At 44.6% G+C, this 26,176-nt stretch overlaps 2 protein-coding genes across 2 annotated transcripts in view; both read left to right on the forward strand.

The window, feature by feature from the left end:
* The first annotated feature begins 283 nt into the window (after positions 1-283).
* Positions 284-20,914, forward strand: zgc:56304 (uncharacterized protein LOC406683 homolog). Its single transcript, XM_036563342.1, has 13 exons — positions 284-421; positions 2,749-2,869; positions 5,079-5,160; positions 11,658-11,831; positions 13,215-13,302; positions 13,603-13,711; positions 13,821-14,052; positions 14,411-14,512; positions 15,821-15,914; positions 17,462-17,512; positions 17,999-18,127; positions 18,786-18,904; positions 19,567-20,914. The coding sequence occupies exons 2-13, from the start codon at positions 2,775-2,777 to the stop codon at positions 19,813-19,815; spliced, it is 1,524 nt and encodes a 507-aa protein (XP_036419235.1). The 5' UTR covers positions 284-421; positions 2,749-2,774; the 3' UTR covers positions 19,816-20,914.
* Positions 20,915-22,125: 1,211 nt separating this feature from the next.
* The window catches only part of LOC118802917 (cyclin-dependent kinase-like 2), a 15,729-nt gene continuing 11,678 nt past the window's right edge, over positions 22,126-26,176 (forward strand). The window contains exons 1-4 of the mRNA XM_036563346.1: positions 22,126-22,413; positions 23,247-23,418; positions 25,376-25,570; positions 26,074-26,176. The exon at positions 26,074-26,176 is cut by the window's right edge and continues 76 nt beyond it. Coding sequence (XP_036419239.1) covers positions 22,160-22,413; positions 23,247-23,418; positions 25,376-25,570; positions 26,074-26,176 — 724 coding nt within the window. The 5' untranslated portion in view covers positions 22,126-22,159. The remainder of the gene's footprint in view (positions 22,414-23,246; positions 23,419-25,375; positions 25,571-26,073) is intronic.

Genomic DNA, 26,176 nt, shown 5'->3' on the forward strand with positions numbered 1-26,176 from the left:
CTTGTGGGACGAGTTATCAGACAAAAAATCCGGCAGGAAAATAATAATAATAATAGTAATAATAATAATAATACTAATAATAGGAAGAAGAAAAAGAACAACAACAACAACAAAAACTGATAACAACAGCGCAGTATAAACAAGACGTCCCGCCCACGGCCGCTGAACGACAGCTCAGGTTCCTCTTCTCCGCCAATCAGATTGCGAGCGGAAGCTGGAGGGTGCAGGATTCGGCGGAGTGCGGATGATAGCGCAGCACCGCCGGCTCGGCTTGTGTGTGGGTTTCCCTGCGCGCGCTGCAGGGGGCGAGACGCCGGAGCGCTGAGAGCGACGCACAGCCGAACTCGGCACAGCACCGAAACACACGAACACAGGGAGACGAGCGGAGCATCCAGCGGCGGAGCGGCGACACGGAGCATCGGTAAGCCTCAGTGGAAGCACACGGGGATCTGCAGCCTCTGCCCGGCCGCTGTTCTCAGTTCGGCGAGCGGCTGGTCCGGGAGTTAGCGGGTTAGCTTCCTCAGGCTAGCGCCGCTGCTTTGTCTCGGAGCGCACGCTGCCGGATTCGGTCCCCCCCCTCTCTCCGTCGGGCTGATTATTCCCCGTTTTCCCTCACAGATCGCCCCCAAACTACACTCCCGGCTCCTGCTCCGACTGCGCGCCCCGACAGGGCCGGCCTCGCCCCGGCCGAGCGGGATTAAAATCCTGCCGTCTCATTTGCGGCGATAGCGTTAGCGTTAGCTTTAGCGTTAGCTCGGGGCTGTAAGTGCGTTGCGCTCCTCGCTTTCGCTTTTCCTCTGTTCAAACTGCGCACTGACCGAAATGACCACCGCGGACCCTCTGCAGAGGCAGGACCCCCCTTCTTCACTGATATCAGCGACGTGTTCGTCTTTCGGTACCAGCCTGCAGTCGGCTTTCTGATTCTCCAGCTTCTGGTTCGAATTGCCCCGGTCCACCTTAAATGGCGCAGCAGTTACGGGCGCCTCGTAATGTCACTGCTGCGCCGTTTAAGGTGGAACGGGGGAATTCCAACAAGGAGCCGGAGAGTCGCCCTTTAATCGCGTGGTTTCTTTGATGGACCGCTTTTCTCCGTTTGGGCCGAACCGGCTGCGGGCAGTACGGAGGTTATCCTGGCCAGCGGGCCGCTTTTCAGCTGTTCTGTTCGGGCCGTACCGGAGTTTGAGCGGCGGTTAAAGCTGCTTCTCTGAGGGGAAGTGAGGCCTGAGCGCTCCGCCGGCCCCCATTGTTCTCTCTCGCTCCCAGGCCCGGCCTGATCACGACACCTGCGTTCTCACCGTGTTCCCCGTGCGTTCTCCTCTATGTTCCCCTTCGGTTCCCCGTGTGTTCCCCTTCTGTTCCCCGTGTCTTCCCTCTGTGTTCCCTTTGTGTTCTCCTTTATGTTCCTCTTCTGTTCTCCATGTCTCCCCTTTATTTTCCCCATGTGTTCTCTATGTTCTTCTTCTGTTCCCCGTGTCTTCTCTCTGTGTTCCTCTTCTGTTCTCCATGTCTTCCCTCTGTGTTCCTCTTCTGTTCTCCATGTCTCCCCTTTATTTTCCCCATGTGTTCTCCTCTATGTTCCCCTTCTGTTCCCTGTGTGTTCCCCATGTGTTCTCACCATGTTCCCCTTCTGTTCCCCGTGTGTTCCCCGTGTGTTCTCCTCTATGTTCCCCTTCTGTTCCCTGTGTGTTCCCTTTGTGTTCTTCTTTATGTTCCTCTTCTGTTCCCCATGTGTTCTCACCATGTTCCCCCTCTGTTCCCCATGTGTTCTCCTCTGTTCTCCTTCTGTTTCCTGTGTGTTCCCTTTATGTTCTCCTTGTGTTCCCCATGTCTTTTGTTTGTTCTCCTTGTGTTCCCCATGTCTTTTGTTTGTTCTCCTTGTGTTCCCCATGTCTTTCCTTTATGTTCTCCTTGTGTTCCCCATGTGTTCTCCTTGTGTTCCCCATGTGTTCTCCTTGTGTTCCCCATGTGTTCTCCTTGTGTTCCCCATGTCTTTCCTTTATGTTCTCCTTGTGTTCCCCATGTGTTCTCCTTGTGTTCCCCATGTGTTCTCCTTTATGTTCTCCTTGTGTTCCCCATGTGTTCTCCTTGTGTTCCCCATGTGTTCTCCTTTATGTTCTCCTTGTGTTCCCCATGTCTTTCCTTTATGTTCTCCTTGTGTCCCCCATGTCTTTCCTTTATGTTCTCCTTGTGTCCCCCATGTCTTTCCTTTATGTTCTCCTTGTGTTCCCCATGTCTTTCCTTTATGTTCTCCTTGTGTTCCCCATGTCTTTCCTTTATGTTCTCCTTGTGTTCCCCATGTCTTTCCTTTATGTTCTCCTTGTGTTCCCCATGTGTTCTCCTTGTGTTCCCCATGTGTTCTCCTTGTGTTCCCCATGTGTTCTCCTTGTGTTCCCCATGTGTTCTCCTTGTGTTCCCCATGTGTTCTCCTTTATGTTCTCCTTGTGTTCCCCATGTCTTTCCTTTATGTTCTCCTTGTGTTCCCCATGTCTTTCCTTTATGTTCTCCTTGTGTTCCCCATGTCTTTCCTTTATGTTCTCCTTGTGTTCCCCATGTCTTTCCTTTATGTTCTCCTTGTGTTCCCCATGTCTTTCCTTTATGTTCTCCTTGTGTTCCCCATGTCTTCCCTTTATGTTCTCCTTGTGTTCCCCATGTCTTCTCCTTTATGTTCTCCTTGTGTTCCCCATGTCTTCCCTTTATGTTCTCTCTGTGTTCTCTCTGTGTTCCTGATGTGTTCCTCTTGTGTTCCAGCGTCCTAACCTGTCTACCTGAAAGAGATGGTGATGGAGAAACCCAGCCCCTTGCTCGTAGGGCGCGAGTTTGTGAGGCAGTACTACACACTCCTCAACAAAGCACCTGACTACCTGCACAGGTGAGTGAAGACGGAGCGTTCTGGATCCTCCTCCTGCGTCCGCAGCTCATCAGAAGCTGTTCTGACGCCGTCTCTGCTCTTTAAGTGACAGCGAGTGCTGTGTAGGATCTAAAGACTGGAGATCATCACTGAGAACTCAGACAGAACGTCTGAGGCGGTACAGTTCAGGGTTTCGGTGAGGGGGAACGGGTTCCGCCTCAGATCAGCTGGTTTTTCAGGGTGATCTCAGTCGGCTGCGTCTCCGCAGCACAGCGGACAGTGGGTTTGGTAAAGCAGGAGCGTCTGACCACTGGGCTCTGTTATAAATGAGCTTCAGAGGTTCTACTGTTCTTTTACTCAGCGCAGGGAACCAGATACGTTCTGCAGATAGAGATTAGATGTGCCCCTTCAATTTAGGGGAGGGCTTTATGGTAAAACTGTAATATTATACGTCAAGACATTTTCACAGTACGCGTCACAGTATTGGGTTCTTTGGGATTTAATAAGTTGGAACAGACAGAATAGAAGCTGTAGTATATAAACATGCTCTAATAGTAATAACACATTAATAACTACAGTGATTTTTGATCACTGCACTTCAGATCCAGTTAAACAGGCCTAATTATGTTCAACTCGTAATGAAACGTGGTCAGTCAGTGTTTAAGCACTGACGATGTCCAGGTTATGCTCAGGAAAGCGGATTGTGAGAATTTATCACAATAACGGTAAAATACTGTCGTATTGCCCAGCGCCACCTCATCAGAAACACCCACAGTGCTTTTGGGAGACGACGCCCCAAATAAACCTTCGACACTCATCATACGAGACGACAACACAGCAGTTAAACCTCTATTTCATCTCTAATTATGGATTTTCTGATCTCTATAGTCCATTTTCACACTTCCGTGTTCGTCAGCGTGGAAGAGTAAGTAGTAGTGTTGAAGAGCTTCCGGTCGCTGTGAACAGTGGCTGATACGGCCTGGAAACACTGTCTTATTCGTTAATGCACCAATAATTCAACCGAACAGCCTCAGCTGAGTTTCCACTCGATCAGATTTAAAAACGTTCAAAGATCTGCTCGTCATGTGTCACTTTTAATGAGGTAACCAATCAAAAAAGAGCAAAGCTGATCTCTGAACGCTGGTGATGTAACTGCTCACCTGTTAACTGAAAACCGGCGCCGCTAAACGCTGCAGGAGGAAGTGCGATAACATTACTGTTTACAGCCGGATGTGACGACGCAGAGACTGTGAAGAGGGTCTGTCGCGAGCTCAGTTAAAAGGCTCATATCTTACGGTGTGTATTTTATTTAAGGTCCACTTTTAACATTTGTGTGGTTTTATGTGTGAAAGTTCATCTCTACATCACCGTTTTCCAGCCTCTCTTTCTCCTGGAGTTTAACTCTTTTAGTTACTGTACCTGTAAGACTGATATATGTAAATCAGCTCTGTTCTGATTGGCTGCCCTGTGTTGAGCCTCATTCAGAAAGCAGTCCAGGCTGAAACACTCCTTATAACTTCAGCGTGAGAGGGTGGAGCTAGACTGCTGTGGATATGTGTGACATCACAAAAGCAGGATATCCAAAACAGATGGTTTTCTGTGATGTGGGGCCTTTAAATCTGATTATTCTCTATAAATTAAGCTCGGGGCCTTTTAACCCCCCCCCACCCGGAAGACCGATACGTCCAGTTTTCGCTCTGAAAGAACAGGCGTGTCTCGCGCTGGGGGTAAAGAGTCGTTTTTGGCTGCTGCTGTGCGCCGCGCGGGGGTCTCTCAGCGCGTATCCACGTTCAGCACTTCAGAAACACGGACGATGTTGGCGTCTCTCGTGCGTTTCCTCAGTCTGAGTGGTGGAGCTTCGTCTCTGCGCTGCGAGAGCGTCAGCGGGAGGGGAAAGTCCATCAGAAAAGCGGAATTAAAAGGGCGATTATTACGGCATCATCTACACGCGTTACTCTATATTCATGGTATCATCAGCTCTGTTCTCTGCGATCGTATGACCACGAGTGACGCAGAGATCGGGTTCATAAACTCTCCTAAACCCTGTTTAACCCTGTTAAACCCCCTCCTGCAGGGAGTTTATTGCATGTGAATTTTTATCACTGAGGAGTAAAACTTTATTACAGACGTTCAAACAGCTCCAGTCAGAGCAGCCTTTTGATGTGCTGTCTTTGCTTTTGTTCACCTTAATCGTTTATCTAATTGTCTTTTCTCTCCGTTTCTCTCTCAGGTTCTACGGCAGGAACTCCTCATACGTGCACGGAGGTCTGGATGGCAGCGGTAAACCCGAGGAGGCCGTTTATGGCCAGGCAGTGAGTAGATGTTCCTCCGTGTTGAGGGAACAGTAACCGCCGCACTGTGAAGTTCTTTCTTCTCCTTTATTCTAAAAATATCCCCTCGGTCCGATTAACGCCGCCTGCAGATCCGACTGACGGGAAGCTACGTTAAAGAAGTGGTTCACTGAAAAATCAGGTTTACTGGTTTTCCCCTTTTATCCTGAACACAGCCGGTCAGTTTAGATGTTTCTTCTTTAGCTTTACTGCTGGAGCTACGAGGCTAATTAGACCAGTAATGGCCGTTTACAGCCCACTGAGTGCTGAACAGCGGTTAGACCTCTTTATAGGAGCCGCAGAGGAGATTCAGAGAGCTGTGCATGAATAACAGCAAAACAAAAACAGATTAAAAACTTAAATAAACAAAAGTTACATGTCGCTGCTGTCAGGACAAAACCTCTCATCTCCAATGGTAGCTTTACAGGAGAAGGAAAAAACATACTTTACTCCTAGTGGAAGTCAGTGGAACCAGAATTTTATCCAGGTCATTTCGGGTCGTTTCTTTTGGTCCATTCATCCTGAAATTTACACACAACGTAAAGAAAAATAGGCGTTTTCAAATCGTCATAAACTGAAAAAATGACCTAAACAGAGATACGAGGTTTTCTTCACACCGCAGTGAAATATTGATCATTTTGAAAGCAAACAGCTCATCATCTGTGTTTGGGGTTGTGGCTGTAAACTAGGTTTTCAGCATTTCTTTAAAGGAACAGCTTCACCAAACATGCTAATGTGGCTAACAGTGATTGGACGTCGGTCGATGCCAATTCACAGTATTTAATATTGACTGGCGTTGAAAAAGTTTCAGTAATTTTGATTAATATTACACTTATAAAGATGGCTCTTCAAGGGTTCTTAGTAAAGGCAGTGTTTCCATTTGGAACCTCTTTGAAAGTGGTTCTGTACAGCACCACAAAGGGTTCTTCTACTGTTACAAGCGTGACATCGTAGCATTTTCAGAAAGGTTCTACACTGAACCTTTTGAGAGCTGTTCGGAACAAAACCTTCCATCTGCACAAACCGTGAAACGTTCCTAACGCTGAGTCGACGTAAATGATCTAGAACTTTGTCCAAGTAGTTTTGGAGCTTTTCCGTCGGTCCGTTCATTGTGAAATTTTAGCTGGTTGTAAAGAACAGTTATTGTTTTCAGATTAAGAATATATATATATAATATATATATATATATATATGTATGTGTGTAAAGCAACAAAAATGGAAATACAAGGTTTTCCCACAACAGAGATAAAACACTTCTCCATCAGTCTGGAGAACCATGTCACCGTGCAGAGAACCATTTAAGCATGAAACGTCTCTATATAGTACTCATAGGTCCGTCGCCTTCACTGAAGAACCTTTAGGATGTGTGTTTTTGTAAGAATGAAGGTTTTTGACTGTCGTTCCTTTAGACGCAGATTAAAGTCCAGAACTGAGCTGAACTGCCTGATTATACAGGATCTCAGATGCGGGTCTGGACTTCAGTACAGCTGGTGCTCAAATCTGCATTAATAACTGGTGTATTTGGTTCTGATGGGCTGTAGAAGGAACACTGAACAGAACTTCAGATCTGACGGGTCAAAACAGATTTTTCACTGATTCGTATTACAGAAGCAAATCTGATCTGAATTTAGGAATCTAATCTTATCTTACAGCGTCTTTTCTTATCTGAAGTTAACTGTCATGTCTGTTACTTAGCAACCAACCATACGTGCACAACTGAGACGTAAACACGTAACCAAGTTAGTCGGACAGTTAACGTTAGCTACCGTTACCGCGGCAAAAAAGGTCGAACAGAACTAAAGTGTGATAAACTGTGAGTAGTGAAGACTGTGAGAGCGCCCCCTGCTGTTTATCAGAGCATCGCCGCTCCACAGTTTCAGTCTCCATTTCCCAAACGCTTTAGCCGAGCGCGCTAACGTTACTCCTCCTAATAAACAGACCCACGTTCAGCTCCGTCTCCTCATTATTATTATAGACTTAAGACCTGCTGTTCTGTAACGGCTTCTGTCCTAAACTCTTAACTGAGTCTTAACTGAGGTTGCCATGACAGCAAAGCATCTCAGGGACCCCCATGGACCCTCACAGAGCAGGTACTATTTGGGTGGTGGATCATTCTCAGCACTGCAGTAACACTGACGTGGTGGTGGTGGTGGTGTGTTAGTGTGTGTTGTGCTGGTACGAGTGGATCAGACACAGCAGTGCTGCTGGAGTTTTTAAACACTGTGTCCACTCACTGTCCACTCTATTAGACACTCCTACCTTGTCGGTCCACCTTGTAGATGTAAAGTCAGAGACGATAGCTCATCTGCTGCTGCACAGTTTGTGTTGGTCATCCTCTAGTCCTTCATCAGTGGTCACAGGACGCCGCCCACAGGACGCTGTTGACTGGATATTTTTGGTTGGTGGACTATTCTCAGTCCAGCAGCGACACTGAGGTGTTTAAAAACTCCAGCAGCACTGCTGTGTCTGATCCACTCAGACCAGCACAACACACACTAACACACCACCACCACGTCAGTGTTACTGCAGTGCTGAGAATGATCCACCACCCAAATAGTACCTGCTCTGTGAGGGTCCATGGGGGTCCTGAACACTGAAGAACAGGGTAAAAGGGGGCTAACAAAGTATCAGAGAAACAGATGGACGACAGTCTGTAACTGTAGAACTACAAAGTGCACCTATATAGTAAGTGGAGCTGATAAAATGGACAATGAGTGTAGAAACAAGGAGGTGGTCAGAATGTTGTGACCGGTGTAAACTAACTCACACTATAAGTAAAGGACGTTCTCTCGTTCTCTCCTGTGAACTCGCCGTTTTGGAGACACTGTTTTTCTTTGTCCAGTGACAATATAAACAGTGCTTGTGGACACTCGTGATCTCTGAACTCTCTTGGACGCGGTGGCGTTTCTGTGGTTACGGGCGTGATGGGCAGCCGTGCCCGGCCCCGGTGGACGGGCGTCAGGAAATCTGACCCCTGATCAGACGGACTCAAATATTTACTGGTGTGGAATATTCAGCCGCTGCCAGCTGGAGCGATTCAAGGCCTTTAAGAGCAGCGAACACTGCGGAGTCTGGAGGCTCCTGCTTTCATACTGAGATCAGACGCTCTCAGGACGGCGGTTCGCTCTTTCATCCTTCCTGGTAATCGATGTGAAAAGCCTCAGTGATCAGGTCTGAAATGCTAATGTTGCTGGACGCCGTTCTGAGAAACTGAGGACGGCAGGAAACCAAACGAGCGCCGGATTTCAGCGCTGTAACAAATGTTCGATTGTTTAACCCTTTATTGCTTTATCACCTAAACATGATCAAGTTTTAATGTTTTTGTTATTTAAAATGCTTAAATAATGGTAATATTTAAAAATATATTTATTATTAAAATTAAGTGGGGTATTTGGTAAATTGTTGTTGCCATATGGCAACAATGCGCAGTCGTACCACAGCACCATAAAATAAAAAATAACAACATAAAATCTGATTTTTCTCTGAAAACGTCCTTTTATTGAAAACAAGACCAGACAAATCCAACTTAGACTCAGTGAAATGTACGACCCAATATTTACAAATATTGGAAATTAATACAATTTCAGTTGTGTTTGGAATGGATGGTAATAACAGCGTCATAATGAAAATTCCTGGTCATGTGGTGTCGAAGTATTTGTCCTTTCAAAGTAAAAGACCCTTTTTCCATAATTAAATGGGAGAAAACAGATTTTATTTTACAGCTTTTTAGTAAAATTGAGAGAGAGAGTTGCCGTAAGGCACCGTGGTACAGTGGAGGGTTAATGATTATAATATTCCACTCAGCGGCTCCAGTAACTGATGGTTTTTCCAGTTTTTGTGAAGTCGCCCTGCTGTGCATCAGTTTTTATATCGGTTTGTCTGTTAGTCAGACAGTTCTTTCCTCTCAGAGCTCTGTGGCCTCAACTCTCCTCCACTGCCCATCACTGACGCCATCCCACCGTGTCAGCAGCCTAGCTGGGGTTGCCAGATCCAGCAAAATTCCCCTGGATTTTATGCTATTTGCTAAGATGACAGTTACAGCCCTCATTATCAAAAACGTCACAAGTTTTAAGAGGGGAAATTGAACCTAATAACAGAGTTGTTGCCTGTGGTGTTAGACCAATCAGAGGCAACCAAACCTCCATGTGTTGTGACATCACAACCACAACTTCCCGGCTTTCTGGCTCACTGCGTTTAGCAGTTAAGGCTGAACCTCAATTTATAGAAAACGATCGCAGTTTAAATCGCAGCCGCAGTATTGTTCAGATATTATTCAGACAAATCAGGAATGAAAATTTTCCCCAAATCGTTCAGCCCCAACTTAAAAAAATTGCTCTCTTAAATTGTGATTTTAATGTAAAACTGTTCATCCTTCAGTTCTAACGACAGTTATTGATCACTGAAGTTTCATTTGAAAGCGTAAATGACAAGAAAATAAATTCCAGCAGTTTTAGAATAAAGCAGATTTGTTTAACAGTAATTAACACTAGTGTATTAGTGTGTAATTAATAATGAATAACAATCTACTGAATAACAGTAAACCCACTGAAAGTCTGAAAACCGTATAAATCGTAAAATGCCCGACTCCGCTGATGTTCAGTAAACAACTCACTCAGTTTTCACGCTGTTTTCACCCCAAAACGAGAGAACCAATCATCACTGTATCCAGATGAGCTGAACTGATCTGTCGTTACTGGGTTGTAAATGTAGTGAGGATGGAACAGTCCACAAAACTCAGAACTCAAATTAGTGACGTCTCAGTTCTTCAGTGCAGCCACAATGAGGAGTGTCTGAAAATGTGCCTTATGTTCATACAGAGATGTTAATACGTGAATATTTCCATTTTTAGAGCACTTATTATCAGAGAAGTCAAATATTAGACTTAGAGCTGCTCCGTGGAGTTTAAACCAAAAATACTCTATTTTCTAAACCGCTGCTTTTTCAGTGCAGAAGTGCAGCTGCGCTGATCCTGAATCCCGTTAGTGTTTAATAAAGTATTCACAGTATTAAATTCCCTAAATCTCTATCTGAGTACTCGTATGGTCTGTGTTCCAGTGCTGAGATCTGAATGAATCTAAATTGATGGATTGAATCTACAGAATCCTGATCAGAATCAGTCGTAATCGATCTGTTCACACCGAGGTTACTGTAGCTCTGAGGTTCTGACTCGTGTTTATCCTTTGTTTAGTTTCCGTTTCAGTTCAGTTTCAGGCAGTTTTCGGGGAGAGCTGCTGGTTTCAGTTCAGTTTCAGGCAGTTTTCGGGGAGAGCTGCTGGTTTCAGTTCAGTTTCAGGCAGTTTTCGGGGAGAGCTGCTGGTTTCAGTTTAGTTTCAGGCAGTTTTAGGGGAGAGCTGCTGGTTTCAGTTCAGTTTCAGGCAGTTTTCGGGGAGAGCTGCTGGTTTCAGTTTAGTTTCAGGCAGTTTTAGGGGAGAGCTGCTGGTTTCAGTTCAGTTTCAGGCAGTTTTAGGGGAGAGCTGCTGGTTTCAGTTTAGTTTCAGGCAGTTTTAGGGGAGAGCTGCTGGTTTCAGTTTAGTTTCTCGTCTCTGAAAAGGGAGAGTTTTGGTTTAGTCTTTGTTTCAGTTGTAGTAGTTTTTTACGGTTTGCTGTTTCAGCTGTGTGAGCTGAGCGTGGCGGCAGACTGAGCTCAGCTGACATGTAGACTTCACTCAAACATCAGGATCTCCTGAGGATTCAGGGTCTGTCAGGTTTCTGCTTCTGCTCCGTCCCTCAGGATGAACACTGAGGTCTCTTCTCTGTGATTTTGACGTAATAGTTTGGATTGATTTAGAACTTTGTTATTGCAGTCAGTGAGTGCGTTACGTACACTCAATAATCCGATCATAATCAGATTTCCGATTATTCAAATGATCTAGAAATCTGATAAAGAGGCTGGATTTTATCTCAGTAATCAGATTTCTCAGTGCTGTGAACTCTTACTCTGATTTCTTTCGGGTTTCTCAGTCTGAGCATGTGTGAAACAGACGGCAGCACCGGAAATAAGCAGCAGCGTCGCTGCGACACGCAGGCAAACACTTTTGAAACCAAATACATGCTTGACGGAACAAAGGATTTAAACATTCATCTTCTAGATGGTTTGTTCATTTTTACTGGTAAAGTGGTTTGATGTTTAAAAAGCCGCCGCATGAGTTTAACGTTACGTTTACGTCGCGTCTTCTTCTGTGAGTTTATTGGCTGGTTGTAAAGCAGAAATCTGATTACTGTCTGACTCATGTAGACCCGGACTTTCCCCATTATCTGATTACTAAAGTGCATGTAAACGCGTTAATCGGATTACTGACAAAATCTGATTTTCTGCGGTTATCGGATTATTAAGTGCATGTAAACGCATTCCGTGCGTTTTTTCCACTTTTTCTCTTGTAGGGATTGTTTTAATGATAGTAACCCTGACTGTCTGTCTGTCTGTCTCTCTCTGTCTGTCTGTCTCTCTCTGTCTGTCTCTCTGTCTGTCTGTGTTTCAGGAGATCCATAAGAAGGTGATGTCTCTGCAGTTCAGTGAGTGTCACACTAAGATCCGCCATGTTGACGCTCACGCGACGCTGGGGGACGGTGTGGTGGTCCAGGTGATGGGGGAACTGTCCAACAGCGGCCGGCCCATGAGGAGATTCATGCAGACTTTCGTCCTCGCGCCTGAGGTGGGCTCGCTCGCTCTCTCTCTCTCTCTCTCTCTCTCTCTCTCTCTCTCTCTCTCTCTCTCTCTCTCACACACTCCACACACTCACGGTGTCAAAGCGTGTCAGGGCATGCGTCGTGATGCGTCTCAGCAGCATTGATTATAGTGATGCTGCCCAGACTGTGAACTCATATCAAAGTTCTTGTCTGGTGTTGTTTCGCTTGCTGTTATTGTTATTAGTCATCTATTAATGATACATTTCACAGTGGAGATCTGATGTTTGTGTTGATGTGTGAATTTCTCTTCAGACATCTGAGGCCGTATTACAGAAACTTCCTGTCCTTTTGTCTTAATTTAAGATCTTAAGATGAAGATAAGATTTTTCACACATCCGTATTACAGAAGCAAATCTGATCTTGATTTAGGAGTCTTATCTTACAGCCTCTTATCTCAGGGTAAGAAATCTTAACTTACTCGATCGAAGTCGACAATCAACTGTCACGTCTGTTGCCTAGCAACCGACCATAAGCACACACAGCTGAAATGTAAACACACAATCAAAATAATCAAGTTAGTTAGCCAAGCAGCTAACTTTAGCTACCCTTACTGATTTAAAAAGGTCAAACAAAACTGAAGTGCTATAAACGTGAAGTTAATATGGTCAGCGCCCCCTGCTGTTTATCAGAGCGTCGCCGCTCCCCAGTTTCAGTCTCCATTTCCCAAACGCTTCAGCCGAGCGCGCTAACGTTACTCCTCCTAATAAACAGACACACGTTCAGCTCCGTCTCCTCATTATTCACCACCATCACTGTAATATTTCATCATCAACGTTAACACACGAAGGTGATCAGAGGGGCGGTGGAGATCGAGTCTGCAGCGTCTGAGATCTTTAAAACGCAGAGTTAGAAAAGAAAATCATCTCACAGTGAAGCAGCGTTTTACAGTAGAAATAAATGGAGCTCATTATGCTGGTAGTGAACTATGCTGCTGACTCAGCTGCCTAAAAACCATAGAAACGGACCTTAAACAGAAGTGAGGACCCTGTTGGGGTCCATCCTAAAGTTAGGACAGGATTTAGGAGGTTCAGTCTAGTTAGGATGTTTGTGTGATGCTGTTTTCTTATCTGGAGTTCATGATGAGATTATGAAGTTAGGAGCTGTTATTCTGTAATAGCTACTGTCCTAAACTGAGTCGTCATGGAGACCAAACAGGTCAGATTTCAGAGTTAAGAGGTTTCTGTAACACGGCTCCTGTTCTTCAGATGAAGTACTGCTGTTGGCTGAATAGCTGGGGTTTGTAAACGTGTTTTGTTTATGACGTCACAGAAACAGAGGGCGGTCAGAACTGCTCTACTGAGAGGTGATAAAGGTTCTAATCTCTCTCTCTCTCTCTCTCTCTCTCATAGGGCTCTGCTGTGAATAAGTTCTACGTGCACAACGACATCTTCCGCTACGAGGAGGAACTCTTCGGAGATTCGGAGGCGGAGCTGGGAGGTGAAGTTACTCTCTACACACAGCCTTTACTGCCCACTGCTCACCACTGTAGTCATTAGAGTGTGATGATTAGAGCTGGTCTGTTTGTCTTAGACTGTTCTGTGTTCATTTCAAAGCTGGGTTTAGAGAAAGTAGGACTGAGTAGCGTCTCCCTGATGCGTCCGATCTATTTAAATGCATTTCGAATGATCAGACTTGTCTGAAAAGCCCATCTGAGTGTGTGTAGGAATTTGTGTTACTGCTTGAGTGGAGCTTTTATAATGAAAACTTACTGAATGTCTTTTTCTTTGTCTCCTGTAGAGTCTGAGGAGGAGGAGGCTGAGGAAGAGCAGGTGGAGGCTCACGCCTCTCCTGAACCTCCTCAGGACTGTTCTGCGGGAGCTGCTTACTACGAGCCTCCTCCGGTCAGGTACACACCCCGCAGTGACTGTTACTCACTTATCATTTATTCTTATGGCTTTTTTCTTTGGAGCAACCTCTTTTCTCACCGTCGCCTCTTCCTCGGCTGTGTTTAACAGTAACGGAGTGGAGGAGCAGCAGGAGGAGGCGGTGCCGGAGGCGGAGCCTGAGCCCCAGCCAGAACCAGAGGCCAGTCAGGAGGCAGAGGCGGAGCTTAACCCAGAGGCGGAGCTGCAGGTCGAGGAGGCGGAGCCTGACGTGGAGGAGAAGCTTCCAGAAGAGCCGGAGGAGAAAGCCCCCACTCCTGTCCCAGCCCCGACTCCGCCCCCTCAGACGCCAGAGCCACCCAAGGTCAGGCAAACGCACCGTCCAGGGATTTGAGTGACAGCTGGGAGCTGAGCAGGCAGTTCAGGGCAAAAACCTTTAAAAGGAGGTTCTGATTTTTCAAAATTCAGAGAGATTCAGGGTGGTTTGGTGTGAAATGGGTCAGATGTCTTCACAGTGGTGGTGATAGGAACCAGGGGTTGCCATGACGACAACACAAATACAGACATTTTATTTACTATCCAGAACCACCAGTGAACCTACACGAGTCTTCTGAGTTTATATGAATGTTGATGATGAAAATAGTGGAAAATCTGAGTAAGAGTGAGTAAATAATTGAGATTAGCGTCTGATTGGTTACTGATGCTGACCGTCATCCCTGCAGACCTTCTCCTGGGCTTCAGTGACCAGTAAGAATCTGCCACCCAGCGGAGCTCTGCCTGCTTCTGGAATCCCCCCACACGTGGTCAAAGCCCCCAGCGTACAGGTGGGTCTCACCTGGGTCATAATAGTGTGACCAATCACGGCTCAGGCAGTGCTGGGCGGAGTCAAACTTCAGTATTGTGATGTTTTTAGAATGAATCAGATCTACGTTTGCATTATTTTTGGTTTTTGATGTCTATTGTTGCTCCAATGGTGCTCCAGTTACACAGGATTTCAAAATAAGAGCGCAAAGTAGCAGAATCTTCCAGTAGCGCAGTTCAGATACGTTTCGTTTTTCTTCAGTGGTTCTCCTGGTTCTCCCCTGTCCTGTATATTTGGGCGTGTTCCTGCTCAGACTCACCTGCTCCAGCTAATCGGCTCATTAACAGCCTCTTCCAGAGCTGGAATGTGTGTGTTGGAGCAGATAGACACTAAAGTGCAGCTCCAGGACCAGGAAACCGCTGTTCATGTTCACACAGCTGTAGGTTTGTCCAGTAGAGTCGAGTCCACGCTCAGGACAGATCCCGTTTTGGGGGAGGAGCTCATGATCACAGGTTCGCTTTGAGTGGAACGTCGTCTCTGCTGTGGATCGATTACAGTTCCGTACGTCATGTTTGTGCAGAATGGCAGATAATAAGTTCAGCCCTTTATGATTGTGACTGTAGAAGGGTGACGGTGGCTCATTGTGCTCATATGTGTTATCATGTTCCTTAAGGAAGCTACCGGCACTCAGACAGCTCTGATTGGTTGTGTGGTGGGTCCTCGTGCAGGAACTGATGAATGGCTCTCACTATATTGTTTCTATATAGAACCATTAACACTCAAAGAACCCTTTCCCTGATTAAAGTGTCCTTTTTTAATTTTTAATTTTATTTTTAATTTGATTATTCAACTATCCTAATAAAACTTAAAATTCAATTTTTAATTGAACAATTTCTCCTCTAAATACATTGTTTTAATCATGTTTTAATAATGTTTTTAATGATTTTGTTTTTCTATTCACATTTACTTTTATGTATCTCTGTATTTTTGGATGTTCTGTTCAGAACCTTTTTGAAAAAGGTGCTGTATCACACAGGTTCTTCTATTGTTATATCAGCCTTGTTACAATAGAAGAACCCCATTTTGGTGCTATATATGACTATATACAACACGTTCTCCATCAGTCTGAGGAACCATTTCACCATGCAAAGAGCCCTTTAATCATGGGAAGTGTTCTTTGAGTGTTCATGGTTCTAGATAGAACCATTTTCTTTAGAGAACCCTTGAAGAAGCATCATTTTTAAGTGTGTAGGAAAGGAAGAAGCTCCAGTCTGTATGATTTGTAATAATTTAACTCTGTCTTATCCCCCCTCTGTCTGCTCTGTCGCAGCCCCGTGTGGAGGTGAAGCAGGACGCTCAGGCTCCGCTGCCGAGAGACCAGCGGCGGGAGAGGCCTGGATTCACTCCACGAGGACCCAGACCAGGTAGAACACAGCGCCCCTACAGGAATGTAGTGTTGCGTCCGTACGTCAGTCTGGAGCTTAAAACTGCTTAATAACTGCACATTTACAGGCGTCTTAACCTCACTGCTGTTTCCAACAGGTGCTCGAATATTCTTTCTCAAAATAGCTATTAAAAACCATATGATGCTTTAATAATCATAACTTCAACTCTGCCTGGCGCTGAAGACGTGTCCAGCAGGCAGCACTGATGTGCTGTGGGTTGCAGTGGTGGAGTCCGCGATTAATGCTGTCTTAAAGTAGACGTGAAGCCGGGGTTAAGCTGCACGACTTCAGCCCTGATTCTCAGTCTGAGTCGGAGCTAGTCGACAGTTGGAGAGAGAGTCGAGTCGTGTTTGAGGGGCGCAGACTCAGATTTACAGCCTCTCGATCGTGTTTCAGACCAGAGTTTACCAAATACGTCTGATTTTTTTCGACCCGACTCCGGGCGAAATCTAGTGTAAACTGATCAGCGACTCAATCTGAGCGGATTCCTGCAACAGCCAATGAAAACAGAGCACAAAGGAAGAAAATACAGCAAGATAACAAAGAAGAATAGAGAAAGTCTCACATGTGGAGCAAAGCTTTTTAATGAGCTGAGTTTAAGACACAATCGAGTTTATGTACGTTTAAAACTCTAAAAAATAAAAAAATCATATTTTAACCCATGATCCACTTAAACATGTTTACCTGCTGCTTCTTTACTGTTTCAGCACAAACGGCAGAGAAAACAGCAGCAGCCGCTACACGTTTGTTTATCTGCGTCTCCTAGTAACGAGAGAACGCATGAGATCACAAGAGTTCAGTGAGTTCAGTGAGCTCCGTTCAGTTCAGCAGCAGCTGAAAAGTTGAGTAGTGTGTGATCCCTAATCGTTTAGTGTGGATCCCCAATCTGCAGGAGCCAGTCTGATAGTGAGACGCCCAGTCTGTTAGTCGTGTAGTGAACCCAGCGCTTTAGTGAGTCATCTGTATCACTTGAAGGTCGTTTAAGTCATTTGTTTTTGAGCATTTAAGTTGTTTATTTTATGGAGCTGTTTGGCTGGTTAGGGTTTATTTTCCCCAAAATCACGGAAAGCAGCACTGAGGACGTCACGCATACTGCAGATACTAAATAGAGAACTGGACACCAAAGTTAATAAAGAATACTGGAGTATTCAAGTTGATTCTTAGACTTTTTTTTTCAAACATAAGGTTAGAAAAAAAGCTTATTTATTTATTTTTTACTCTATATTCTGATACGGTGAGGTCTTCATACCCTTCCCACACTGCACCTCTGCTCTGTGGCGGTGAAGCCGGTGACACACACGTTCCTGCTTATGAAACCGATGTAAAACATTGCCTAAGCAGGAAGCAGCTGAGTCGGTTCTCGCCCAAATAGTTAAGGCATTACTGTGGAGCAGCTGAACGAGTCTGTGAATGATCCACACCTCTGTCAGCTGCAGCACTGACTGACTGACTGACTGACTGACTGACTGACGGCGTTAATGGTCAAACCTGTTTGACTGAGTGTTTGTGTTCTGTGTCCTGGTCAGATGGAGCTGCGTCTGAGGCTCAGGGAGGAAAACCCTACTTCAGCTTCAAAGGTGAGTCTGAGTCTCAGCTCTGATCAGACTCTAAAAACATGGGCGGAAATAAATGTGTGTGTGTGTGTATATATATATATATATATATGTGTGTGTGTATGTGTGTGTGTATGTATATGTGTGTGTGTGTGTGTATATGTGTGTGTGTGTGTGTGTGTGTGTATATTTACACATACACACACACACACACACACACACACACACACACACACTCACACATATATGTGTATATATATATATATATATATATATATATATATATATATATATACACACACACACACATACATACATACATACATACATACATTCACACACACACACACACTCAAACATACACTCAACCATACACACAAACACACACACATGCATATATACACACACACACACACACACAGTGAGTGGACTGCTGTGCTGGACTGTGCAACTCTTGATTGATTGATTTTTATTGATTTATTTATTTCTTTATTTGACTTTATTTTCCAGGCCGTGGTGAGTCTGAAGGCGGGGAGGCTGAAGGCCGACGGTCAGTCCGTTACCCGGACAGTCACCAGCTGTTCGTCGGGAATCTTCCTCACGACATCGACGAGGGGGAGCTGAAGGACTTCTTCATGAGTAAGAACTCTAATACAGCGTCTGTTTACATGCCAAATCAGATTAATACAGTCCGATTACAGATTCAGACTGAGGTGTTTATTCTCACTCTACTCAACAGTCTGATGGAAATCTCTGTTTACATGCTCACTACAAGTAATCAGATCCAAAATTATGCGCATGCGTAGAGAACCGCTTAGTGTAGACGTTACCATGACAACCAGCATCACGTGAGTCCAGTCAGAGTGAGACGAGCAGCAGTGAGCAGTGCTTGTGTTTTTAACTGCTTTAAAATGATGTCAGACTCAGGAAAACGTCCTTCACATGTCCTTATTAAAGAAGGCCGAGAGGAAGACGTCGTGTTCTGAGACACATAAGCTGGACGTCCGTCCCACCGCCGTCTTTTAAAGATCAGAGCAGAAACTTCGTCTCCTCTGCAGACCAGTTTCTGCTCCGCCATGTTGAACGGTATAAACTTTCACTACGACACGACGAACATGATCAGAACGGACTTAAACTTTCCGATAGGGAATGTAATCAGATACAGGCGTTTACATGGATATTATGTGGATATTATTATAAGGTCACTTTTTAAAGTGCTCAGGATGTAAAAATGACTGAGGTCAGGGTTTCTTCTGGTGTTGATCCATGTTGATTGGCTGTTGTGTTTGTTTCTCAGCGTTCGGTAACGTGGTGGAGATGCGCATCAACACGAAGGGCGTCGGAGGGAAGCTGCCCAACTTCGGCTTCGTGGTCTTCGATGACTCTGATCCTGTGCAAAGGATTCTGGGAGCCAAGGTGGGAGAAAAATATATATATATATATATATATATATATATATATATATTTTGTACATTTTCAGGACAGAAATGAAAACAGGAATAAAAATACAGCACCTACAAAACACTATTGACTTCATAAAAGATGGGGCTTTATTTTATGTAGATATTTATAGTACATATTAACATCTGGTATAATATAATAATAATGTATTTATATAGCAGCTGATAAATAATAGCAGAAGAGGGAAATATTAATAATTACAATTAAAAGGCACAAGAAAAAAGTATTAAATAAAAATACAGTAATAATTGAGTGAAGGAAGGAAATGATAAATAACTGAAACAGAACTGCTCGTTTGACTCTGCCGTTCCACCTTAAGTAGTGCCGTAGTTTCATTCTGCTTCCTGTAACTGCTGCACTGTTTAAGGTGGAACTGCATATTTGACTAAAACACTGGCAGAGAGGAGTTAAACTTCAGAATTGTGATCGTCAAAGACTGTAAATAGGAAAATGAGTTAACGGCGTTGATGAAAATTAGTGCTGCTAATTTATCTCGTTAATGACTTTAACACAGCTAATATAAAAACGATGCGTAAGGTCAGATCAGAGATTATATTCTGAATATTAGATGAAATCTGGTGTTGATGTTTGTGTTTCCGTCTCCGTCCCACCTGCAGCCCATCATGTTCCGCGGCGAGGTGCGTCTGAACGTGGAGGAGAAGAAGACGAGAGCGGCCAGAGAGCGGGAAACCCGGGGTACCGGAGACGGTCGCCGTGGAGACCGCGGCCCCGGCGGGCCCCGAGGCCCCATGGGGAACGGCATGGGCCGGGACGGGCGCGGACCCCCCTCCACCCGCGGCGGCATGGGGTCCGGCCGAGGCGGGGGCCAGAGCGGAGAGAGCAGGTTCCCAGGAGCACGCCGCTGAGGAGCGCCCCCTACCAACCGGGAGGCGGAACTGCGCTCTGTAATCACATCGATGGGCGAAAAAAAAAAAACAACAAATTTTTTTTCTTTCCTTTTTTGGCTTTTGGAATGTGACCGGCCATCAGAAACCATTTGATGTGAAAAAGACTAAACAGAACTCACTCTCTCACACTGATAAAGGAGTCGTTTTTTTTCCAAAATCTTCATCGCTTTCTTTTTTTTTTCTTTCTTTTTCTTTTTTTCTTTGCAAAGAGAAAAGGAAAGGGGGGGGTGGTTTATTTTCTGTAGAACAAAAAAAAAAGATGAATGTCACGAACGGGGTTTCCTCATGGAACTGTCGACTCGCACATTTTATAACGGACATGAACATCAAAGCTTCAAAAAAAAAAAAATCAACGCTCACTGTACAACTTATTTATTTTGTTAGTTAATAAAAAAAAACAGTGGTGGTGCCTTAAACTGTTCTCGCCCATTTTCTCTCTCTCTCTCTCTCTCTCTCTCTCTCTCTCTCTCTCTCTCTCTCTCGTCCTGTGGAAGACGAAAGGACTAAAGTCGTCAGGAGTGGAGCTGTTATCGCATTAATTAACTCATTGCAGAAGGCAGTCGGTCGTATGATGGCAAGGCAGTGTTACCGGTACTGATTCCTGATAATCCCAGATTAGTACTGTTCATGTGGAGTTTTTTTATGTATAGATGTTTGTTTTTAGTCTGACTTTACGAGTAGCTGGTTGAGCAGCTTGCTGAAGCAGAGCTTACGTACCTGCAGTATTCCGTACTGAACTCTTCTCCTACGTGTTGCAGTTGGTTTTCTACTTTATTTTGTTTGTTGTTTTCTTTCATTTTTCCCTCTGATCTCTGAAACCACTCTGCACGGCCATTTTCCGGAACAGGATGCTCTTTTTGATACAGAGTTCTGAAGCTTGGTTGTCTTGCACTTTCTCCTCCACCCCTCCACTCAAGCTTTGGTTCCACTCCTCGTATTTCTTTTTTATTTTTTTATTATTTTTCTGTTGCGTGGGTTTGGATCTTACTCCCATTTGGCTTCAGCAGGTTAAGTTTGAATGTGTTTTCAACTTTCAATAAACTACTGATATCTGCAACCGTGCCTGACCCACCTCTCATATGTTCTCTGCATGTTCTTCATTTGGTTTTGTCCGTCTGAAAGCTTCTCCACACGTTCTGCAGGTTGGAAAAGGAGCAGTGCTCCCAGCTGGTATCGTGTCGGAGCTCCTCACTGGTTTGTAAACAGTCCATTAGTACGGCTGTTTGTGGACCCTGTTACCACAAACTGACCGAATGTGTGTGGATTCTTGTAACACTGTGATGGATTCATACTGCTGAACGAGAACGCGCTACCTTCACGGTTCTTATCCTCCAGCTTCCCGTTTGAGTTCTCCGTTCCACCTTAAACGCTGAGGCTGTTGGTCTCAGGTATCTGAAGCCCCAAAATGTAACAGCTGCACCATTTAAGGTGGAACGGAGATTTTAAATGAGGGCCTGATGTGTGGTTAGTGTGTTGTGCTGGTCTGAGTGGATCAGACACAGCAGCGCTGCTGGAGTTTTTAAACACCTCAGTGTCACTGCTGGACTGAGAATAGTCCACCAACCAAAAACATCCAGCCAACAGCGTCCTGTGGGCAGCGTCCTGTGACCACTGATGAAGGACTAGAGGATGACCAACACAGACTGTGCAGCAGCAGATGAGCTATCGTCTCTGACTTTACATCTACAAGGTGGACTGACAAGGTAGGAGTGTCTAATAGAGTGGACAGTGAGTGGACACACTCATACCAGCGCAACACACACTAACACACCACCACCACGTCAGTGTTACTGCAGTGCTGAGAATGACCCACCACCCTATATATATGTGTATATATATATATATGTGTGTATATATATATATATGTGTGTGTATATATATGTGTATATATATGTGTATATATGTGTATATAAATGTATGTATATATCTATGTATATAATATATGTATATGTGTGTGTGTGTGTGTGTGTGTGTCAGTTCAGTCCTAGAAGTTGGTTGTTCTTCCCTGTGCCCTACAGACAGTAGTGCACTAGGTAGGGAGCAGTATGAGGTTCAGTCGTAGTGGCTCCCATTTAAAGTGAACTAGGAAGCGCTATGAGTTCTCAATAGTGAAAAATAGTGAAATCTTAAACGCTGAAACGCTTTTCTTACGGGTTTATTTTACATTTTTACGTTATAATTCGACTTTTCAAGTTAAATGTCATTTATTAGCGCTAATAACTAATAATTTAGCGCTTTCTGGTATCAGTAACTCAAGACTAAGTCCACTCCTGTCCACCCTGAGGTTCTGCGGGCCGCTCTGATGTATATTAAACATACAGAGTTAATATCTGGTGCGAACAGGATCTTTATCTCGGTTATATCTGATTGCCCGGCAACGCTGCAGGTTTGTTTACAGATCGGTTGCCACTGGAGACGCGGGCGCCGCGTGAGACTCTTTTCCCGCCACGTCTGTTTTTGTTTGTTTTTGTTTGTTTTTGTTTGTTTTCGGCGGTTCTGCGGTTTTAACTCGGGTCCTGAGGGAGATGATCCGATCTGGAGGCACCAGGAGCTCCGGTGAGTGTGACCAAACCCGAGGTTCCGCCGTTCTAGCCCGGTAAACAACTTCACTCACGAGGCTGGAGGCAGCTTCCTGTTCGAATTGTCCCGTTCCACCTTAAATAGTGCAGCGGTTACTGTATCGATTGAGGCGCCTGTGTGAAACTGCTGCTCCGTTTAAGGTGGAACGGGGAAATTCGAACGAGTAATCGAGTCCAGCCTCGTTGTTTACTCGGTAAACTGAGTTCAGCTGAAGTGGGACACGAACAGATTCGCTCAGGAGAGTCGACTCTTATTGGATCCGCTCATATTCGGGCTGTATTGAATTATATTAATGCTGAGTTATGTTGCTGCGCTTGTTTACGGAGGATCTGTCTCAAAGGGGAACTCCACCCACTTTCCTAAATTCCTTCATAATTAAGTGGTTAAGATGTAAACAGAGCGGTTCAGAGTGGTTTGGTGTGAAACGCTCTGTTCTAGATAAACTTACCGAGTCAGAACTGTTCACAGTGGTGGTGATAGGAACCAGACGTCCACCTCTAAAAGCTCCCTCACAGAAAGTTCCTACATGAAATGGTTATGAATTCACTGCCTGATGACTGAGACACTGTTTTATGATAGTTTAGAGAACTTAAACTCCATTCATGGTGGAGGGATACATGCAGGGCACTGTGAGGCAAAATAGTCCCCAAAGAAAACTTATTATTTCAGATTTTCCACTATTTTCATCATCAACATTCATATAAACTCAGAAGACTCGTGTAGGTTCACTGGTGGTTCTGGATAGTAAATAAACTGTCTATATTTGTGTTGTAGTCGTGTTCCTGACCGTTCGTGTTCTCCTCTTGCAGTGTGATGGAGAGGTATGAGTGTCTGGGGCTGGTGGGTGAGGGAAGCTATGGAACGGTCACCAAATGCCGCCACCGGGAGAGCGGCCGGATCGTGGCTGTCAAGAAGTTTCTGGAGAGCGATGAGGACAAGAGTGTGAAGAAGATCGCACTGAGGGAGATCAAACTGCTGAAGGTACGACTGGAGTACCGTTCACCCCCGTTCTTCTCCGTTCATCTCCATAAACCTTCATCCTCCCTCGTTCATCTCTGTTCACCTAAACCAGGGGCAGCAACCCAAATGTTAAGAAGTGCCATTTCAGCAAAAATCAAACCACCTTGGGAGCCACAACACTGATGTCCATTTTACCGTCTTGGCTGTAAATGTGTCTCAGTATGTGGTAATGTACCAGTATAGGCTAACAAATTTAATATGAACGAAAACTCAGACTCACTTTGCTCTGCTTTAAGCTTTAGTTCAGCTATAGCTGCTTTTCTCACATCTCCAGCAGGAAACTTTTCCAAGAGTAGAACAGTTTATTGTAAAACGTCTCTCAACGTTCGACTTTTTACGAGGCTGAAGTCGCTTCTGATTTGCAGCTTCTTGTTCGAATTTTCCCGTTCCACCTTAAATGGTGCCTGAGGTGCCAGAATGTAAACGCTGCACCATTTAAGGTGGAATGGAAAAATTCAAATGAGAAACTGACTTCAGCCTCGTGACTTTTTAGTGTTTGTCAGTTTCTTGTTGCAGATTAAACGTATCAGGAAACCAGCTGGAGTGATTATAAACGCAAATAAGTCCATTCATCTCCAAATTATTGATGTTCATCTTAAATCTCTCTCTTTGCCATTTCGTTAGCTACTAGCTAGGCGAGGTTGTTGTCTGTGTTGCTATGGTGACCAGCAGTCTGCGCTGATCTTCAGGGTTAAAGGGTGAATTAGCAGTTCTACATTAACTCCAGAGTTTAAGACCATTTATTGTTAAACTGTGTTGAACGATCAGCAGAGCTTTATTTTACTGTAAAGGAGGATTATTTTATTTTTACCTACTAATCTGATTCAGCTGTGGAGCAACAGGGCAGTAAAAGAGCCGCATGATGCCGACCGCTGACCTACACTGACCTCAACTGATCTCCATTCAAATCCACTCACCTCTGTTCGTGTATCTTCACCTCCGTTCTTTCTCGTCCATCTCCGTTTGCCTCTGTTCACCTTCACTCACCTCATCTCTGTTCACCTCAGCTCGTCTCCACTCATGTTTTCCTCGATTAATCTTTGTTTATCTCTACTCATCTAATTTCTCCTCCATTCACCCGTATTAATCTCTGTTCACCTTCTCTCACAATAGAGAGGAAAACATATTCAATTTTAAACTGAACCTCCACATAAGAATAAGAGAAATTATTTGCTATTTCAATGAGAAAAGTCATGAAGATCTTCAGGGTGACAGTCTCAGGGTGATGTCTCTGGGTTTTCTGACTGTCTTCACTGAAATGAATAGTTGTCTCTGGTGTAATATGGCCGAAAGACAGTGGGTTGACTTACTAAGGGGTTATATCTGCATTCATAGAATTACCTTTGATTAAGAGGTAAAGGATAAATACAGTCATACTGTTAAAGGTCACAGGGCTACTTTATTAAAAATAATTACAGTTTACATTCTAAATCAGCTTTGCAATTACTTAAATTACAATTATAAATAAAAATAATTAATTAATATAATATAATACAGAGTGTCTCAAAAGGAAGGAAAACCCATCTAAAATGAAAACGGTTTAGCAGACGGTGATCCAGTTTTAGGCCACGCCCCCAACATGGAACATTATATGGGTTTTCCTTCCTTTTGAGACACTCTGTATTATTTTATATTAATTAATTATTTTTATCTTTAATTGTAATTTAAGTAATTACAAAGCTGACTGGTCGAGAATGTAAATTGTAATATTTTTTAATTGAGTACTTGCGATAGCCCTGTGATCTTTAAAGTAGAGCTGTGTTTATCCTGTAACTCTTAATCAAAGGTAATTCTGTGAATGCAGATTTGACCCTTTTTTGCCGAGTCGGGCTGTGGAGTCGTTTAGAGTCACACTGTGGTATAATAATCCTGTCTTTGGATTTGCTGAGTCAGAGTGATGTGCTGTGTGTTTGTGCAGCAACTGAGGCACGAGAACCTGGTGAACCTGCTGGAGGTCTGGAAGAAGAAGCGGCGCTGGTACCTGGTGTTTGAGTTTGTGGACCGGACGGTTCTGGATGAGCTCGAGCAGTTCCCCAACGGACTGGAGCCCAGCCGGGTCCGCAGATACCTCTACCAGATCCTCAGAGCCATCAGCTTCTGCCACCAGCACAGTGTGAGTGTGGAGGAACAAAGCGGACGAAATTATGGGTGAAATTCAGGCTTCAGGATGTTTCTTATTGTTTTTATCTGTATAATGTAATTTAGTCCATGTTTATAGATGCAGTCTCAGAGCCCACATCATCACGTCTGTTAGAGACACTGAACACCTCCACACGCTCGGAGGAGAGCGAGTGATTATTTAGGCCTGTGGTTAGCACCATGCTAACTGGTACATAAGCTTCCATTACTTGTTAAGCTAACTTCTGGCATGGTCCAGTTACCTATATTTGGGATGGGGGGGTGGTAACCATGACTACAGTATGTCTGAATACAGCTGAATAAAATTGAAGAAAACTGTCTAAAAAGAGTTCAGAATCTCTTTTCTGTTCTGTGTTCTGTTATTTCTCCTCTCTATTTCTTTTCCTCTCTCTCTCTCTCTCTCTCTCTCTCTCTCTCTCTCTCCCTCTCTCTCTCTCTCTCTCTCTCTCTCTCCCTCCCTCTCTCTCTCTCTCTCAGATCATCCACAGGGACATAAAGCCGGAGAACGTTCTGGTGTCCCAGCAGGGGGTGGTGAAGTTGTGTGATTTTGGCTTTGCTCGTACGATGGCGGCTCCGGGGG

This window comes from Colossoma macropomum, unplaced genomic scaffold, assembly GCF_904425465.1.
Source record: "Colossoma macropomum unplaced genomic scaffold, Colossoma_macropomum, whole genome shotgun sequence".
Classification (NCBI taxonomy): Eukaryota; Metazoa; Chordata; class Actinopteri; order Characiformes; family Serrasalmidae; genus Colossoma; species Colossoma macropomum.

Coding starts and splice junctions, on each gene's coding strand:
- zgc:56304 (XM_036563342.1), top strand. CDS start 2,775: ATGGTGATGGAGAAACCCAGCCCCTTGCTCGTAGGGCGCGAGTTTGTG. Junction 15,915..17,461: donor TCCACGAGGACCCAGACCAG/GTAGAACACAGC, acceptor TGTCCTGGTCAG/ATGGAGCTGCGTCTGAGGCT. Junction 18,128..18,785: donor GCTGAAGGACTTCTTCATGA/GTAAGAACTCTA, acceptor TTTGTTTCTCAG/CGTTCGGTAACGTGGTGGAG.